Source organism: Lates calcarifer, linkage group LG3 (genome assembly GCF_001640805.2).
Source record: "Lates calcarifer isolate ASB-BC8 linkage group LG3, TLL_Latcal_v3, whole genome shotgun sequence".
Classification (NCBI taxonomy): domain Eukaryota; kingdom Metazoa; phylum Chordata; class Actinopteri; family Centropomidae; genus Lates; species Lates calcarifer.
In genome coordinates, this window is record NC_066835.1 from 6,143,845 (window position 1) to 6,163,357 (window position 19,513).

The 19,513-nt window shown below is 43.1% G+C and overlaps 2 protein-coding genes across 2 annotated transcripts in view; both read right to left on the reverse strand.

The window, feature by feature from the left end:
• The window catches only part of trit1 (tRNA isopentenyltransferase 1), a 32,430-nt gene extending 24,316 nt beyond the window's left edge, over positions 1-8,114 (reverse strand). Inside the window, 1 exon segment of the mRNA XM_018701436.2 lies at positions 7,915-8,114. Coding sequence (XP_018556952.1) covers positions 7,915-8,073 — 159 coding nt within the window. The 5' untranslated portion in view covers positions 8,074-8,114.
• Positions 8,115-8,748: 634 nt separating this feature from the next.
• myclb (MYCL proto-oncogene, bHLH transcription factor b) lies at positions 8,749-15,702 on the reverse strand. The gene is made up of 3 exons (XM_018701437.2): positions 15,411-15,702; positions 13,890-14,580; positions 8,749-12,188 (listed from the first exon to the last, which is right to left on the reverse strand). The coding sequence occupies exons 2-3, from the start codon at positions 14,524-14,526 to the stop codon at positions 11,377-11,379; spliced, it is 1,449 nt and encodes a 482-aa protein (XP_018556953.1). The 5' UTR covers positions 14,527-14,580; positions 15,411-15,702; the 3' UTR covers positions 8,749-11,376.
• Positions 15,703-19,513: the final 3,811 nt, after the last annotated feature.

Genomic DNA, 19,513 nt, shown 5'->3' on the forward strand with positions numbered 1-19,513 from the left:
CATAACGGAATCAAAGATAAAAATCAACATAGCTAATCATATTTACACATCTTCTGGAGGAAACCGAAAGAAGATATCACTTCTTTCAGTGACTGTCGAGCATTTTTTAAGTAAGCAGCTGAAATGATATGAAAAATAGCTCAGCTGGAATGGCAGGGAGATACAGAGTACAGTTTCAGAGACAAAATATGGCAAAAGTGGAGGAAGAATTAATTAGTGCTGAGCTAGCTGTTTGGTTGCAGCTAATGCAAGTCGTATTTAATGCCATCTGAAGACCAAACAAGGAAATGCACTCAGCAGTTGGCTATTAACGGCCAGCATGTTCGTGAAAATGCCAGCATGCACAACATTTCTAGGAAGTGGACAGATACTTTACAGCCACCTCTATCTCTGCAAAGAGATGGGACAACTGATCAGTGTGATAATTCAACCCGTGTGTCATCATCTTCCATAAATACTCCTGTTTTAATATATTGTGTCATTTCTTTACCAATGAAAAAAAACTCAGAGACATGTAAGGGGTGTTTTCTGGGAAATTGCAGAGGAAATGTTTCAGTGATTATGCCCATCACATTCAGCTCATTCGAACTCCAAAAGCCATAATTCACATTAATATACTTCAATGGAAACCCAGCTAATGTGGGTTCAGCTGCCTACTCTTTCCTGTCTCGCTTTTAAATGGATGTGAATGGATGTGACCGTGTGGACTTGTGAGCGAGTAAGAGAGGAATGTCTGTGTGTGAGTGTGTGAGCGAGACAATGAGCTCAGTGTTCAAACTCTGCAGAGCCTGCAGCCGGCCTGCCTGGCCAACCTTACGCCCTGCACGAGACAGCTGTTCCTCTGCCACATAAATAAGGAGGGGGGCGGGGGCAAGGCCAAAAGAAAGAGAGAGGGCAAGAGAGACAGAAAGGGGTGAGGAAAAAAGAAGGAGAAAGAAAGAGAGAGAACAAACACTCATTGAGACATAAAATAAGATTCAGAGACAGCCAAAAAAGGGTGATGAAGCAGGCCTTTCAGTGTAGCATTAGACCAATGTAGCGGTTTGAGAGTACTGGTATTTCATTTATGTAAAATGTTAGTCTACGATTACAACAACTAGAAAAATGATAGTAAAATATCTGAAAATATTGTTTATTTCCTGTGGACATGTCCCACATATAACATTATATTGGTATCAGCGTTGATAATGAACCTGATTAAGTGGATCAGGTATCAACCAGACATCTCTGTTCCACATACAGATACTATGCCACTTCCTCCATTTGCTTCACAATAAATGTCTTTTAATGTAAAGCAGTACGCCTTTAGTGTGAAATGGAGAGTTCTGCCAATTATTTGGAGTTAGCTAATGTTTAGCTTCACTGAGTTTTTCACCATTCAGAACAGGAGGTCATTTTAAAAACTGCACTGAGCTTGATAACAGCTCACAGAACATGGACTACAGTAAGGTTTTAGCAACTGGCATTTGCAGCTAGCTCATGACAAGAGACTTACATCTATTTGACAGAAAAGATGCAGTAAAGTCTTTGCCACCCTCTGCATCTATACACACTAGCCAGTTTGAACATGCTAGCGCTACTCAGTCACAATATCTCCCTGAACTTCCTAGCAAAAAAGTCTTTAAGCTAAGAGGTTTGCTAACTGCTTGCTAACTGTCAGTTTAGTGTGAGCTTTAGCTTAGTCGCTAAGATAACATTAAGTTTACACAGTTTGTCTGAATTGCTCTTTTGTGGAGCAGTTTTTGACAGAAAAGGCTTATATGAAAATGAAGGGTGCAACAGAGCTAATAAGCTTTTTGAATCAGCACTGACAAAAAAGTTTCACCCCCATAATTAAATAATGAATGAGTGCGTGTACATCAGACCTAAAATACTACAATGCTTACTTCATTAGTGATTGAGATTTCAGTGAGTCCATGATGATCTAAATTATATTTTAGTAGCCTTTTTGTCAAAAAAAGAGGAAAGAGAAAGGCAAAAATATTTGGAAATTATTATTATTATTATTAGAGTTACATTAACATTTTACTGCCATAAAATGTCAAAAAGTTGATACTTTGATTAAAAACAATAGCAGGGTCAGCTGTAATAGGTCGACAATGGTCCTCCAGAGAGGAAGAAGGAGCAATTCGTCCTTACTCTGACCCTGGCCCTGTAAGCTGGCTCTACATTTATATCCTACTCTCTGAAACCCTTCCTCCATATACTTACAACAGAATATCTAGCTGCATTTTTTCTCTTTTTTTTTTTTTTTACCCTTTCTATCTCTCCCCCTCAAGGCACCATCCTTCAACAATTTATCCCTCTATCCTCCTCTCTTCTCTCTGTCTCTCTGTGGGGAATGGCCCAGTAATGCCAGACTAATAAATCATTCATGCCCCCCCCCACCCCCGCCCTCCTCCTCCTCCATCCTGCCATCCTCCTCTCCCTTGCTGCCTTACTGTAGCGGTGACCGCATCGCCACACCCGCAGACTGCAATTTACACACACATACACACGCACAAGCACACAACAAAAATAAGAGTTAATCAGCCCTCTTTTTTGGCTCGCTCCTGCACGGGCTTAGATTACTTAAAAAGATGCATCATAAATCGGATGTGGGAGGCAGCAGCATCGCCTCAGTTACAATACAAACAGATACGTCAAAGCCCAGACAGGTCATAGCCACACCAGACAGATAGAGAGACAGTGGGAGGGGGAGAGAGAGATAGAGAGACACGCACAGAGAGAGAGAGAAAGAGGAGGAGGAGGGATGACTGCGAGCGAATTAGAGGGATATAGCACATAGCTGCACAGTTTTTGAGTGTAGGATGTGTTTAATACGCAGATAAGCAGTTGGTGTCAGTGAGTGTAAAAGCAATATAGCAATAAGCAACCCTCACAGCGGTCAAATCACTTGGGTACATGACCATCAAATTTGACTTGACTTAAAAAGACAAATCAGCCTTCTGTGTTTTCACTGAGAAAGATCTCCTTCGACAGCTGTCATACTGTTCGGACCAATTTCTCACACTCAACAGAAAATGAATATTATAAATTGTCTTCCTTTGTCACAACTTTCACTGCTCACACCGTCTTTAAGAGAATACGGCAGCTCCTTCTTTCATACACACATAAAGCAAAGGGTCACCAGCCACCCATACCTCCATTAATCCCACAAACAAATGTAATGGTGTGTGCATGCGCATGACCTGTTAAATTACCCTCTAAGACCTTGGGAGACCTCTGATAGCCTTTTAGTGAAAAAAAAAAAAACCAAAAAACACAACCCTGCCAATACACACACACATACACTCAAACACACCCCTTTTTACACCGTGCAGTAAAACAATTTATTTTGTGGTGACAATATGTTATTATTTAACGCATTAAACAGGTGACTGAGAGTAAACATGAGAAATCTGCTCATGCACAAAAAGCATAAACTTTGTTTAGAGTGTGTAAAATGTTGAGTGATTCAAATGTTTAATAAAGTATTAACAGAATCGCTCTGATAGTTTTGTTATGATTTAGCCAATTAATTCATAATTGAGTAGACTTTGCATTACTAATGATCAATTTAGATTAATTTCCTACCTTCAAGGCAGCAGTTGTTCCCCATTTATTTCATTATTCAATATAAGTAAACTTGAAACTGTCTTTGAGATTGGAAGTCCATGACAACGAGATTAAGTCATCTTTATTTTTTGTCAGAGTTCAGTAAAAGTTACATAAGAGACTGCTCTTCAAAACTCTTCCTTGCAGGTGCATTCAGCAGTCCCTGGGAAATTAAAACATCTGATACTTGAGTCCTAGTTTGTTCATACTCCTATAACTATGTTACAAACAACCAATGATACAGAATCCCAATACAGACTTCAGCACTGTAAGAATGCATTGTACTGTATCATTAAGTACATCCTGTTTCTCATTATGGTTTAAAGCACATAAAAGCACCTGTTTGACTTTTCAGATCCTTCAAGTTAGTAAGTAAACTTTAGTTGCACACGTCAAGACAGGGGGGAGAGAAAAAAAGATGTGACAGACAAGACGATGTATAAAAACATGGACAGCCTGCACACTGACAGTGGCACAACCCAGGCGCTGCCAATTTTCTGAAAAAGGAGGAGTGAGGCAGTGAACTCAGCAGTATACTGTAACGCGCAGCATAAACAAGGCAGCTCATGAACGATGATTGCAGCTTTAAGCACACTGATCTAATGTTTCAGCCTCTCACATGAATCACCTCTGAAGTGCAGTCGCTCTGTCCACTTACTGTCACTGTCCATGTCAACTGCTTCCTATTACAGATAATGCTTTGCAAAGCGTTTGTCAGTAGGCAGCGGCTTGATAAATCACCCTCTCCCCTGAGGTCGCACTTGATTAGCAAATGATGTCAGCTCATCAGAAGCCTGATTCAAACTATTAAGCCCCACAACTTGTGCATTTCAAACAATCAGTGCAACAGTTACCCATGACTTTGATGTGGTATTATTATACAAGTCTCAAATTGTCCTCTCTGGCTGTAAAAGTTTCAACTGCTCTAACTTTAAATTAAAAAATTATACATCCTTTTGCGGTTTTAAAATATTCTTTGAAGCCAGAGAAGTTACATAGTCTAACAGCTGCCTTCAGAACTTGGAAGTGCTCTGATATCAAGAAGCTGATCCTCATCTACTTAATATTTTCCCCAAATATCCCACAGACACAGGGTTATTGCTGCTGTAGTGTTAGTCTTTGAGGACTCAAATTGGGATATTTGAAACTTTCACATTATTTTAAAACAGCAAAATTTAAGCCTCTGAAAACTACGAATTGGAATCTGTTTTAAAAACTCTAAGAGTATAGTAGAAGAAAAGGTATCCCTGGGAATTAAATGCAAAAGGGCATTGAGTCCAGTTAAATTTAGAAAAACATATGATGTGCTGCACTACTAACCCAGTTCTGGATTCATCTAATGGTGAATATGGTGCACAGAAGCCTCTGATTCTCAATGTAAGACTGTGTAAATTAATGGCTAATTTAAGATTTTATAGACTTGCAGTGAGATAGTTTTGCTACACAAAGGTGAGGAAATAGGAGCAGTGAGGGGTGGCAACCCTAAAATCACACAAATAGACTCACACTTTCCCATAATTCCAAGAGTAAGGCAGTGAAAGAACAGTGACAGTTTCGCTGGAAGCCTCTGTAGAACCCCCGCTGGTCCCTGGACCCCACTTTGGGAACCATGGTTTTACACTATTTGACAGTGCCTCATTCAATGACAGTACAGCAAAGCACTTGTGTGAGTGCCATAGATAGCATGTTCATTTAATGAGTGAATAATATCCCCCTGCATGTCCAATGAACTGTGGGCTGGGGGCATGGGCCAGGGACAAGGGGGGGGGGGGGTATGATGATAACACAATAGGAGTGTTAGGGAGTGTGGGAACCAATTCTTCCTGGGACAATAGACACTTCCCAGTGGCCACAGCGTGCCCATTCACTATCAGCTGCTGGGCCGGCGTAGCACGGCGCTGAATATGCACCAGCTCAGCACAATGCTGCTTTCTCCCAAACAAGACCAGACTGTTTCCTATCCCAAAGACAACACAGGGCAGCTCTAGCCTATACACAGCCTCATTCTCACATAAGCAGTCACTTTCTCACTCACTCCATGTCTCTCTGGCTTTCTCTCGCTGTCACACACACCAACAGGAGGGTAGCAACAAGGCCAGGGATTGTGGAGATAGGCTGGGGCTGCCTTGCTGCAACTAGGCCACTGTTTCTCTCCACCACCAGAGCTGCTGGTTGCTGAGATATTCTGGGCTGAAATGTTATTAGCGTAACCCAGTTTACCCAGTACCAGGTGACTGCTGGAAGACTCACTCCCTGCAGGGACACACACACACACACACACACACACACACACACACACACACACACACACACACACACACACACACTCAAGGACAATGCACACCAAGTGGCGGGAAGAAGGGGGAAGCAAAGTGGTGCTGAGGCAAGAGAAAGGTGATGAAAGATGTGATTAGTTATTGAATTCACTGAGAAATCACTGCTGCACACTGGATAAACTGGAGTTGTTGTGTGTGTTGCTTTGTGTGTGTGTGTGTCTGTGCAGTGCTCTAGTGTGACCCAAACTCAAACCGGTGCCTAACCTTTTCTTTTGTGTGCGCGCCCTCTGGTTGCTGCGGCAACGGAGCCTGAGAACCAAAAGGTTGGGCGGGGCTGAGAGAGAGGAGAGCGAAGCGACGCAAGCGTGAGAGATTGTAAATGTCGCTGCGCTGACACACACACACACACACACACACACACACACACACACACACACATACCTATGGAAGTGATATTATCCCTGTTTCAATACAGTAGGGTCAAACAGCACTGGGAGCTTTACCATATTGATATGATAAAGAATGCCAGATTTACTGTGATTTACTGCTACAGAAGCCAGTAATAAACAACATGATAGTGTTCAGCTTACAGTATATTCATCCATGATGAGCATTCACTCTTTGCCTTATTTAGTTCAGAGTTACGCTGCTGTATCTTCCTACACAAATGACTGAAGAAAAAGCCATCACAGGGCCAAATCAATATATTTTGCAGTCACTGTCTTGGAGTACTATTTATTTTGTACTATTAAATTTTTCAGAATATGGAGTTGATTTTGCCTGTATCCTCTCTTAAATGACTTGAATATCTTGGCAACAAATGTTGTTGATGTTGCAAAAACATTCCTCAGAGTGAGTGTTATTTATTGTGTGTTATTTAGTGTGTTTATTTACTGCAAGTTAATTAACTTGGGATGATTTGTGTCACAATACACTTAAGAGTTACCCATGGTACTTTTACTACTTTCATGTTTTATGTTGTGTAATATCCACTTATAAGGTATAAAATACTATATCTTTCATTTTTAGGTTACCCTACCCCCTCTTGTGCTTCACTTAATATCGAAGTGGGAGCAATTAAAATTATTTCATAATACATCACAGTGTTTCACATTACAGAATCAATCTAAACTGTATGCCATGTATGCTCACTGCAGTGACATGGCGCATGTCACATCACTGATTTTTATATGTCTTTTAAGGTTATACCTCATGTTCACTATTTTAATCAGATCATCAGATACTTATTGATCCCTTGCAGAAATTGTTGAAATAATAAATGATATAAAATAATAACTGTCGTGCTCATTCATTTATATCTTAGAGGAGCATTTGATTTACACCATCATGATATCACCAAAGTAACATTACAGGCTTAAAGCTGAGCATTTTCTTGTTTCATATATATATATATGTATATGTATACATATGTACCATGACACATAAAGATGAGATGACAGAAGAAGTGAAAAAACACGGACTCATTGAGCATTGACTCCATTTCCTCTCTATGAAAGGCACTTTACCCTGACTTCAGCTGACTTCGCTGCAATTGACCTGACCTCTGCAGAACAACAAAGCCTGTTGCATGTATCTATGAGGTCATTTTTGCGGCACGTCCTGTTTGTCTTCTGCTGCCATGTCCCTGCAGTGTCCTACAGGCCGTTCAGACTGATGCTGCTGCAGATCTGCAGACTGTCCCCACACATCTGAGGTGATGTTTAGTGCTAGATACGAGTCAATGCAAACCTTTGACGGTTCATAGTAGAAGCATTGTCTGACTGTAATGACAATTTACAGTATCACGATTTTCCTAACGCCTGCCATCTGGCGCAGTGATGTTTAGCTTTCTACAAACTCCTCATTATAAAACACAGAGTTATGTGACAGCCTGCTTGCTTGTATTTGGATCTGTGTTAATCTGGCTGGAAAAGCAGGGGTTTTATTCGATTTATTTCAACCATCTGAGCGTCATCTGGAGCATTATGGCTGCCATGTTAAGGTCTCCCTGCGCATTTCCTCGCCTTAACACTCGTCCTACCTGCATGGAGTCGGCGCTGATTATTTCTCCTCGAAGCCGTTTTCCGATCTCGATCGCCAGCTTGGATTTGCCGGTGCCGGTAGCTCCTAAAATCACCACCAAAGACGGAGCTATCGCTCTACGCAAAGCGCACTGCACGCTACGAGTGGACGCCGCCATGATGCTTACGCCTAGGCGCCCAGCTGACACCCGTGCGCATGCGCAACATGTGGAAAGACGAGAGGGCGGGCTCTGTTACCATGCAACAGACAGTCGTTACTGTGGCAACACTGATTGATGGGGGGACTATTTGAGGGGGTCTTTTCATTTTCAGACGAAAGTGTAATTCTTTTGTAACATTATAAACATACCGATGGAAATCTCGCTCTGATTGGTTCCTGTGATATTTTATTAAACTGGATAATAAAAACAAAAGATAAGCTCAAAAACATAAATCACACAATTTCACACAAAAGATTTCTGAAACGACTTACCTCTCTTTGTTGCCATATTTGTCAATAGATCATATTTCTGATAATATTTAAAATGTCTGAGAAATGTCTTTACAGGGAGGGCTGCAAAATAGTTGGTATTGTTTCTATGGAAACTGTCAGGGCTCTGCAGGCAGGGAGCAAAGATTCTTGTTGCCATGGCAAAGATGCCAGGATGGGTTACCTTGGAGACTGCTCAGAACAAATGGTGGACGTGGAGAGGCAGATGTGCATTCACTCATACAGGTGGTTTTTAGGAAAAACAAATGAGCGCAGTACAACAACACTGTGATGCCATTTAAAGCCAGACACTGGAATTATGCATAAATATATCCAGAGACAAACAGAGAAGACAAGCAGGTCATTGATGTCAAACCATGAATATTTATTTATTTTTTTTTACTTACGCTTCATACACAGAGGCTTATGAGGTACAGAAAAAAAACAAAGTGCTGAGACAAAGGCTCCATAATTGAACTCCCAAAGTAAGTAAGAAATGTTCCACTGCTACGATGACTGTGCCAACAGCAGAGACCAGTTACCAATATGTCAAACAAACAAGACAAAAAAATGGGGTAAACCACTGCTGTAGGTGCACCCTATTGAAAATAAAAATCAAATCAGGGCTGCTGGTGGCTTGTGCTGAATTCGTTAGCAGATTTTATTTGTAGAGGAAAAGGGAAACATTAATGATGATATCCTTTAAGTATTTCTTCAATCGAGTACAGCATGAAAGATCAAACTTCTCCCTCTCTCTCATCTCTCAGGGTGGTTTCTGAGGTTATGTTATATTAAAAATACAGCATATTATAGTAAGGATTTTTTTTCTCAAGCATAGTCCGTGGACCTATTACAAGAGCTGCAGAGTACTTGGGGGTTTCCTGAGTGCTGGTAAAAGCAGGGGATGCTGCTCATTGTGATCAAATCATTTACAGTACTAGAGCCAGGGCTACACAGTGTTCTCTGTTGCATGGCTTGTGAGATGACAGGGAGCACCGGGCTTGCAAAATAAAATTAAAAAAAAAAAAAGCAGAGAAAGCAGTAACATTAAGGTCACTAAGGGCTACAGAAGTTTAATCTGTAGATCCTCTTAAGCTGCCCCCCCCACACACACACACACCCACGCCCACCCCTCCCACCACCCGCGCAAGATTTAACAGAGCACTACTGCTACGGTGATTGGATTGAATACAGGCGCTTTCAGGTGCTTTCCACTCCACAGAGAAAGAGAAAGCAGACCCTTAACATACCAATTTTCAGCACATAACCACCAATAAACCACTGCCAGCTACATAACAAAAAACAGTCATTAACTCACACTGAAACACAACTCTGTAGGAAAATATAGTATAAAACAGTTTGTCAACTCTGACTTGTACAAATGAAAGAAACCCCAGAGACAGAAAAAGTAATGAAAACAAGTAGGCATTGCAAAAAAAAAAAAAAAAGACAATGGTGTGACAAAGTGGCTAGTGTGAATAATGTTCAGTAAGTGTTTTATTTTGACTCTTTTTCATTATCATTTTATTAACAAAAATAGAAGCTTTGAGTTTTCTTTGAAAAGCCAGCAAGCCTGGCCCCGCTTTAGCACTCAAGGCCCAAACAAAAACTAGGATGAGTATAGTAGACAGCTCTGGTTTTGGTTTGGAAGGGACTGTACAGTAAGGGTTCTATATACATAACATCCAACAGGACAGTCTACATACATTGAAAGGCTTCTATAGGCATTACATCAAATGCAAAAAAATAATTAATTTACAAATATAATCAGACAGCAAGATGAAAGAACTCAGTGGGCTTCATGTCCAAGCAAAAGTTGGCATTTCTGATGACACACAGATTAAATTTGAGCCGTTCTTTTTCTTTTGGTTAATTAATTGAAGCTGACATTCATCTTTTGGCTGGTCTCCGTTGCACAATAATAATAAAGAGAATGAAATCTTGGTAAAGAATTCACATTGTTTTTGCAGATTGTTGCTTGATAAATATGATAAATCTTAAACAATGCCTACATGGCACTGTGTCTTCTCATTTTCTCCATATGATGCTACAAAACAGGCTGTTACTGTGGGCAAAGAGTGGCTGTCGAAGCAAACGATGCAAGAAGAAAAAAAAAAGTTTATCAGTGGAAACCTGCAGGCACAGAAGTTGGGACTTAACCTGAGCTATTTCAGAGGTGCAGAGTGTATTGTATCCATCTAGTTGTAACATTACTGTTGCATGGCTCAGTACAGTCCAACTATAGCCTCCCTGCATCCCCATTATCAGCAAGCATATAGCTAGAAACTTTAACTGCTGACAGGGGAGAAAGTGTGAAGGACAGAAAAAGAAACAAACAGGTGAGAAGTTAGATGCTACAGAGAGTGAGGGGAAAGTAAAAGGAAAATGGAAAAGAACACAGCAGGAGAAAAAAGGCTCAACTTGATGACAAAACAGGTTGTATGCTAAGCTTATGCCGGGATTTAAAAAAAAAGCTGGGGGGAAAGAAACTCTAGGGGGCTCTTCAGACTGATAGAAAGAGGAGACATCACTGCTGTGCAAGCACACCGAGCCCTATCGCAAGGAGACGTCTGGCCAGACCATGCAGCAGTTAAACAGCACAGTTGTAGCAGTTTATCAACTAGAAGCTGCTGGAGTCACAGCAGGCCTTCCAGTAGCAAGCAACAGTTTTGAACATTGTTAGCGAGGGGAAACATAAAGGTTTGACAAATTATTCTCTTTCTCAAGCTGCTGACAAAAATATTGAGCAACTATGGACATATTGCCCGTAAGATCAGTCCCTAGCTTGCCGTCCCGACCGGCTTGCGGCCTTGTCAATCACTCAGAAGCTAATGTGCAAACCACAAAAAGTAAAAAACAGAAAGAAAAAAAAAAATCCACCCGCACTATTCCAACGTGACCAACTCAAAGTGAACATTGTGTCTTTTCTCCTTCATGTAGACCCATTCAGTTCTGTGAGTGTACGTGTGTGGTGACAGCAGGACCCTGTTGCTCAGGATCGTTTGAGCTGTGCCAGCCTCTGCAGCAGCTGCAGCTGCCTGGCTTTCAGCTGCTTCCTCTCCTGAGCCTTCTGCCTCTCGTTGGCGTGCAGCTGCTGCAGGTACTCTGTGGCCCGCGTCAGGATCGCCACCTTGGGAGTCTTGGGGCAGTCCGCTAAGCCTGGGATCTCGTCCCGCAGTGACAAGAAACGTGAGCGCAGGTCGTTCCGTCGCTTGCGCTCCAGGAAGTTGTGTGCCTTGCGTTTGTCTGTGTCCTCGCAGTCGGAGGACTGGGGGCTGGAGAGGTGGGAGAGGGAGTGGGGCTTTGAGGGGGAGCTTTGGGGATGGGAGGAGGAAGAGGAAGAGGAGGAGGAGGAGGAGGAGGAGGGGGGAGATGAAGGCGATGTGGAGGAGGTAGGAGAGGAGGCGCTGAGGTTTGGCGACTCTGACCTGACCCCAGTTACGGTCACATGACACTTTCTGCTGTCTAAGTTCAGAGGGGCGTGGCCGGGCCGGGGCTGTTGGTGGTAATGAGAGTTCTGGTGAGGCTGGCTCGCCTGGGTGGAGGGCTCCTGCCGAACCCTCTTCCGAGGTGGCTCAGGTGGCGGCGGGAGAGTGTCCGGGGATGGGGCAGCGTAGTTGTGCTGCTGTTGGTGGATGGAGATGTGGAAACGCTTCATGCCGGGGTCGAGGGGGTCGGCCCGCACTGTGATGGTCACGGGTTTGCGGGCGTTGACCAGTCGACGAGGTTTACGCTGCTGCTGCTTGTGCTCCACTGTCACCACATCAATCTCCTCCTCATCCTCGTCCTTGTCATCTTCATCATCTGTAAAGGGCAAAAGAAATCTATTAAATAAAGTGTCTGACTGAAAAAGAAGAAACATGGGGTTAAGACTGCAAGTGACAGCTGAGGTGAGAAAGATGGGGCACATGAAGAGTGAGTAAGCCATCTCTCTGGTCACACACTCCTTGGCCCTCTGACTCCTTAAGCCAATTAACTGCTATTGTAAAAATGAACTTTGCACAACCTCATGAAACCTGTATGATCTCACACATACACACACACTACAAACAAACACTCTCACTAATGCTGTGAATCATCACTACATTAGCTCAGCTCCCCCGGCGGAAATTCCCTCTCTCCATTCATGTGGACAGAGTGAGGATGAGAGGCAGAGACAGGCTGGGTTAAGAAGCACTCAGGTGAAAATCAGCAATTCTTCTACTTGTTAAAACAAGCCGACTAATATTCGGAGCCGCACTGTTTGAAAAACCATTTGCTGCTCTGATTGCTAGTGTGGAAACGGCGAATTAAACATAAGGAGAGGTCTTATCGACTTGATTCCCGCCAACTGACGAGACTCTTGGGAGAATTTCAAAGCTCTTGTGAACTGAAACACACTTTTAAAGTAATTGCACCTCTATGGATTTGACTGTTGAGAAAGTAGCTATATGAATAACAGCGAGGAGGGGAGGGACAAAAAGGGGCACCTCTGTGTTATTTTCAACAGCATTTACAGTAAATGACATCTTATATTACCTGGCACACAGAACAAAATGCAACAAATACCCTTATACTGTCTCTTTACTGGAGCCTAAGCATACATTTATTTCTAAAGATTGCTCATTCTCTTCTTTGAGCGCACATTATCCCCTGAAATGGTGCGAAATGCCACCTCAGAAAAAAGAAAAAAAAACTCACGTCAAAGAAATTCTGCAGGCCCAGCCGACCTCCTAAATGGCTAATCCTGCTCTATTCACAGCCCAGGCTTGGCTGGGACCAAAATCCACCCACTGACACAATTGGCGCTGCAGCCTGTTGAGTGGAGGAATGCAGCAACAAGTTCCCTTTGTGACATTCCACACACCATTATGCATGGTCCAAGCTCAACATCACATGGCAGCCTACATACCAGACTCAATCATATGGGTTCGCAGAGTGAAAATGGGGGGCAAGTACATCTTGAGTCAGGGAAAATGTAGGCTAGACATAATAACTAAAAGACAAGGTTGATTTTCTTCTCCCTTCCCCTCCACCTCCCCCTCCTTGTTACATAAAGTTCCAATAATGAGCACTCTTTATTGAATTCATGTCAAATCTGAGCCAGGGAGAGCGGGGAGAGGATATTGTTATCATAAGTCAGACTGAAGGAGCAGAGAGAGGTAGCAGCTGGTCTGCTGGAGCCCCACCAAGCAGCAGATGTTTCAATGGGCGTGTCACTCTCTGGGCTTGAAGCATGTGTTGCATGCACCAAGGTAACGCAATGCAGTCATCATGTGCCATACCAACCCCTCACTGCCAGATAAAGGCTAACCAAAGCAAAATGTTGAGTAGGTGAGAGATGGAAACAGGGCATTACGAACCCAAAGTCACTCTTAAAAAAAAGCATACAAAGTATAGGATGTAAATAGGAAATAGCAACAGCCATACAGCTCACTTCAGCACAGACAAACTAGAAACATGATCATCATATGATGAATTATAACATAGAAAAGTCTTATGTTGCATATTCCATCTGTTACTGACCTGATGAGTCGGTGTGAGACTCCGAACCGGAGGACACTTGTTTCTTGCATACACCGGTTAACGGGAAAGTGAGCACCGCGGCGGGGTCCACACAGTCCGCCGCCAAGCCGCTGAGGGCCGGCGTGTCGGCGGGCGCACACTGCGCCCTCCCCGGGGACGCAACTGCAGACCCGGCGGCGACTTTGGCGGCCGCCCCCGTCCCGGGACAGGAGGCGCAGCGCTCCCCTACAACTCTCTCGAGCTGCTGCCCGGCCGAGAAGCCGCTCCACATGCAGTCCTGGATGATGATGGAGCTCAGGTTCCCGAAGGAGTCGTTATTGGTCGTGGTCAGTTTGCAAGGCAGGTCCTGCTGCTGCTGCTCGTCCTCCTGCCCTAAGAACTGAGAGACCCACTCCAGCTTGTCCCCGAGGGACGGGTACAGCAGCCCGACCCTGCCCGACCCTTCTACCGCCCGGATGGGGGACATGGGCGGGGTCGGTACCAGTTCGAATTTCTTCCATATGTCCTCGCTGGGCGCAGTGGACTTGAAGAAATCCTCATCCGGGTCGTGGTCGTCGTAGAAATAATGTTGGTAATGGTCGAGGTGGTCCATGTCCCAGTTTTCATAACGAGACGCGGTGGAGCTAATGCCCGGCATGGGGGCTGCAGGCTGGGTGTGTGGGGGGGATGGATCACTCCTTATTCCCTCGGTCTGCAGAGGGATAACAGAGCCAATAGTTGTATCAGGAACTGAGCCTCACTCCCATCAAATAATCAAACCCCTCTCTGTGGACATGTTGCCCCCCTTGGGGGTAATGGATAGTTTCTGTGGCCACGTATAATGCTGCAACTCTGATGCATCGTACTATTTGTCAAAGTAAAGTAATGAAAACCTTTCGGGCGGATAAAGACAAACTCAAGGTATAACAGAAACTAAGCACCTGTGAGGACATAATGCGCCAATAAAGAGTACAGCGGAGTCCATATAAGATCATCAAGTGGTCATAGACAGACCAAGAAAAAGACATAAATACAACACTTATGTTTAAATACAGCAAAGTTAAAGTTAAACTACTCTGTGTTGCTGCTGTCCATGTTCAAGTTTCGCAAGTGTTTCATTACATAACACTGTTTTAGTACTATACTGTGACAGAGGATGGAGAGAGGAGGGGTGGGGCGGGTGGGTGGGGGTCAACTGACTGCTCAGCAGAAAATAGAGTGATTAAATTAGATTGAAATAGATTAATTGGATAGACAGGTACCCGTGCTGCCTGCCAATGAACCTGTTCAGACCGAGGAGTCGCATGTAAAGTAGTTTATTCGGCTCCTCCTCGGTTCAACTCCTTATCAAGCTCAAAGAATTCAGCTGCGACTAAAAAGCGCCCCGATCAGTTAATTAAGCAGCAGACGCGCTGGAAAGCTGTAAACCGCCGTAACTCCAATTTGTTATCTGAAACCTCTGTTCCTGCGCTTGTGTGTTAACATCACCACAACGGAAGTTTCTGTGGAATAATAATCGTTAAAAAAAAAAAAGACTTTTACCTGGTACGGAGAGTGAAAAACCTGCCTGCGTCTTCATAGATCCGCCGTGCGCGATTTAAGTGTCCAAAAAAAAAAGCAGCACAATCACAACAATTCCTTACGAGAAATCTGCTTGTAACGTGAGCTCTCTCCCCCGTCGATCCGTGTGGTGTCTTTTTTCAGGTGGTAAACAGTCGCTGAGGTGAAGTGAGTCCGTTTGGTCGCAGTCCCACCGCTCAAAGAGCTGTATAGGCTTTGGCTGTGGTCACTTTCTTTGCAGACTACTGCACTATATGATCCGGGAGAAGGAGAGTTAGCTATCAGCATAAAGGGCGGGTCGTAGTAGCGGAGCCACGCCTGCCGTTTAAAGGTGCAGCACACTTTAAAAAAAAAAAAAAAAAAAAAACGCGCCTGAAGCGCTGCTGCAGAGGGGCTCTTACGCGAGCAGAGGGTTATATGACACCGATTTCATAAGGCGACACGGTTCTGCTTTTTCGATAATTATGCAAAGGCCATGACAACGCACGCGCACGCGCGTGTGTGAGAGAGTGTAAACACCTTTGCATAATCATACAAGGATGTAATAAGGACTGGGCGTCATCCACAACAGGGGGGAGATAAACATTATCGATGTATGTGCGTGTATGTGGGTGTGTGCGTGTGGTCTAGGTATTAGTGATGTTGTGAGGACCTTTTCTTTGGTCCCCATAAGGACCAAAGCAGGTCCCCATAACGTAAAGAAGAAAACAGTTAGGGTTTAGGTTTATATTAAGGTTAGGGTTTGGTAAGTAGTAGTTGTGGTTAAGGTTAGGGTTAGTCTCCCAGAAATGAATGTGAGTCAATCTAATGTTCCCTGAAGTCATGAAGACAAGACTGTATGTGTGTGTGTGTGTGTGTGTGTGCCACAGTCACAGTAATTTCATGTTGACATATGGCTGCAGTATCTGGTATCTTCAATGCATCTCATAGCCTCTGTAATCAATATCAAGCTTATGATGTAAAGTCCCCCCTCTGAGAGAGTCAATAGCAGCAGCACTCTGTGTCTGCCATGTTGTGTGTGTGTGTGTGTGTGTGTCTCCTCGACAGCTGCACACACACACACACGCAGACACCAACCAACAACTGCTGACACTTGTTTTTTTCTTGCCATATGAAACCATCCCGCCGCCGCCTTTTTTTTTCCGAGTCATGAAACTGTGTCGCACAAACTTTTGCCATACTCGCACTTGAGGATGATGATTGGGAAACATCCTTCCTATAACTGCTCCTCTGAAGTTCCCCCTCCAGCTCGGCGGGGAAGCAGACAGCGTGAAATCCTTGTCTGTCCACTTCATCTTCCCATCAAACTCAGACACACACACACACACACACACACACACACCACCCCTACCTTCCACTTACCCTTAAACCCCATCTTCTGTCACTCATCCTCTATTCTTCTCTCCACAGTTTTACTCTTGCCTACTTTTCTCACAGCTCCCCCACCCCCTCTCCTGCGCTTTTATCCCCAGTCACCCCTGATCAAAAAGATCTTGACCCAACATGAAACAGGAAGACTTTAGAGGGTTATATCCTCCATTTCCTGGGAGAGAGCCTACAAAGACACAGAACTAACAGACTCAAGAAACAGAGGCGGCAATCTTTCAATTTCCCCGTCTGTATCACTTTCTCTCTCTCAGCTCATCCTGCTCCTGATCTCTCTTTCTTTCTGTGCTTTTATCTCATTCCTCCCCGTCTCCTGCCTTGTTACATACTTTGAAATGCTTAATCTGCCTCCCTGCTTTGAATTAATCATCAAAAATGAATGGATGCAAGGTCTGACTCCTTTAAATGTACAAAGACATGTCTTTTTAGATAAAATAAGTAGATTAAGTGAGTTTAAGGAGTTCCTGCTCTTTTAATCATATGGAAATGTGCAAGTTCCAGTTTAACGGCAACATATCTCTGACATTTAAATGCACATATGATTCTGGAAAATGTTCTCTGCTCAGATCTTTACATGGATGTGTTGTGGTGAGCCACAGAGGGAAATAGCTAATTTACAGTAATTCCCCTTTGGATTATTGAACCTTGTTTGCATGAAAAGAGGAGGGGTAACATGTGATGTGAGCTGGAGCTCTGATCTGTCTCTATATTTTTTCTTTCTCTCTCTTTGAAAAAAAACAACCCATACATACAGTGCAGACATGCAAGAGACAGCCTCATGGGATTAGTGAAATGTTATCACTCATGAGGTACCAATTAAGTCATATGTGCTCCTAGAATAGGAAAGCTGATAATGTTAAACAGCACCATATTTACATACAAAAACATATTGCTGAGCATATGAGCTGAGGCTGATGGAAATCGTTAGCTTAGCTCAGTATAAAGACTGGAGAACACAAAGACTGGAGAGCACACAAATTAACAGGTTATATCTCATTTGTTTAATCAGCACAAAAAACAAAAAGTAACAACAACAAGCTGTGGTTTTTACAGGAAGAACAATATCTTGGCCAGGAACAATTATTTTCTTCTTTTTTTCAGAATCTTAACCAGCAGTATCTCCATGAAGACCAAGAAATAGTCTGGGGAAAATAGTCCAGTCTTTAGGCTAAAGCTTTATATACTTACAAACATGAGAGTGGTGTCAATCTTCACTTCTCTGACCACTTCTACAGCCATTGGTAAGTTTGCTTTACCATTGAACGTAGGTTCTTGCTGGGATTATTGGCATTCTTGCGTGATGGATGCTGCAATGATTGACTATCGTAAAGTGATGAGACGGGCCAGGTGGTCTGGGGCTAGCTGGTTAACTGGCTAACTTCAGCAGAAGAAAATAAAAAATAGATAAACACACTTGGCAAGTAAAGCAAAAAACTTGGATGCTAAACCTTCAGTTTTTCCTCTAGGTTTGTAAGTAAACAGTTGTCAGTGCTGATGTTGGCTATGTAGCAATAGCAAAACATACAAACAGCTCCCTTAACTCTGCATAAATGCAGCTCTTTCATTCATTGAATGAATGGATTATTTTGTAACGTGGACTTGTCTGTCTTATGTTTACCCAGTGATTATCAAGACAAAACATAAAATAATTTCTGTGATAATATTCCAGATTTGTAAAATGCTGTCTCTCAGTATTATGAACCACTGTGATTTTTTTTTCTTCTTACAAGCCTTCACATTCACAGATGTGTTATTCAGATGGATCCATCTGGTACCTCAAGCAGCACGCCCCCATCAAAGCAGCCCCTTGCATTGTGTCCCAAAATATCGAGCTACGTCTTTAACAGACAGCCGCTATGATAAAACTTCACTTCATCATCCATGACCTCACTGTCCGATTTGAACCTCCATCACTACTCTGGATTCTCTCTGTTTGTTGTCTCCATGCATTTTTCTTCCCCAGATATCACAGGGGAATAAAAGCTGGAGCAGCTCAGTTCTGTCAGTGAAAAGTTAGAGTTTGAAGCTTTCCTCCTTTAATCAAAGACTGTAACACTCATGTTAAACATTTGCTGTTTCTCTTTCTCAGCAGCCTTTGGTATAACACAGTGCACATAGAATGGTGTTTCATTTTTTAATGTAATGTGGTCGCTTCTAATCATTAGATTAGATTAGATTAAATGAGGCTGTAATGATCCCCATGGGGCTTTCGCAGTAACAGCAGCAGCAAAGTGCAGCATATGAATTTATCATACAGAATACTGCAGATAGTAAAAATGATCACACTTATTATGAAAAGATAGACAAAAGTAGTGCAGCAAATGTAAGACAGAAAGAAATGAAGAAATGTAGGTTTACATTAATATGTGTGCGTGTGTGTGTATGTGTGAGCTACTATATTAGTGGGGTCTTTAAACTGGGAACACATTACACCTGTGGGGTCTCACAGCTTAATGGAGACCAAAATGCTTGACTTGTTCAAGGGTTAGAGTTAGGGTTAGGCATTCAGTTGTGATGGTTCAGGTTAGGGTGAAGGGTCAGGGAATGCATTATCTCAATAATGGGTCCCCACAAAGTGAGGTGTACAAGAGTGTGATGTGTGTGTGTGTGTGTATGTGTGAGATCAGAATTATGACATGGTTTCACAACATATGTTCAGATAGAGCTCTCACCATGTCGTGTAGATTAGAGTTTGGCAG

Bases quoted from the DNA above. Each gene is read 5' to 3' on its own strand.
- myclb (XM_018701437.2), bottom strand. From the start codon at position 14,526: ATGCCGGGCATTAGCTCCACCGCGTCTCGTTATGAAAACTGGGACATG. The intron at 12,189-13,889 runs GTCAGTAACAGA...TGCCCTTTACAG, and splicing joins GTCTCACACCGACTCATCAG to ATGATGAAGATGACAAGGAC.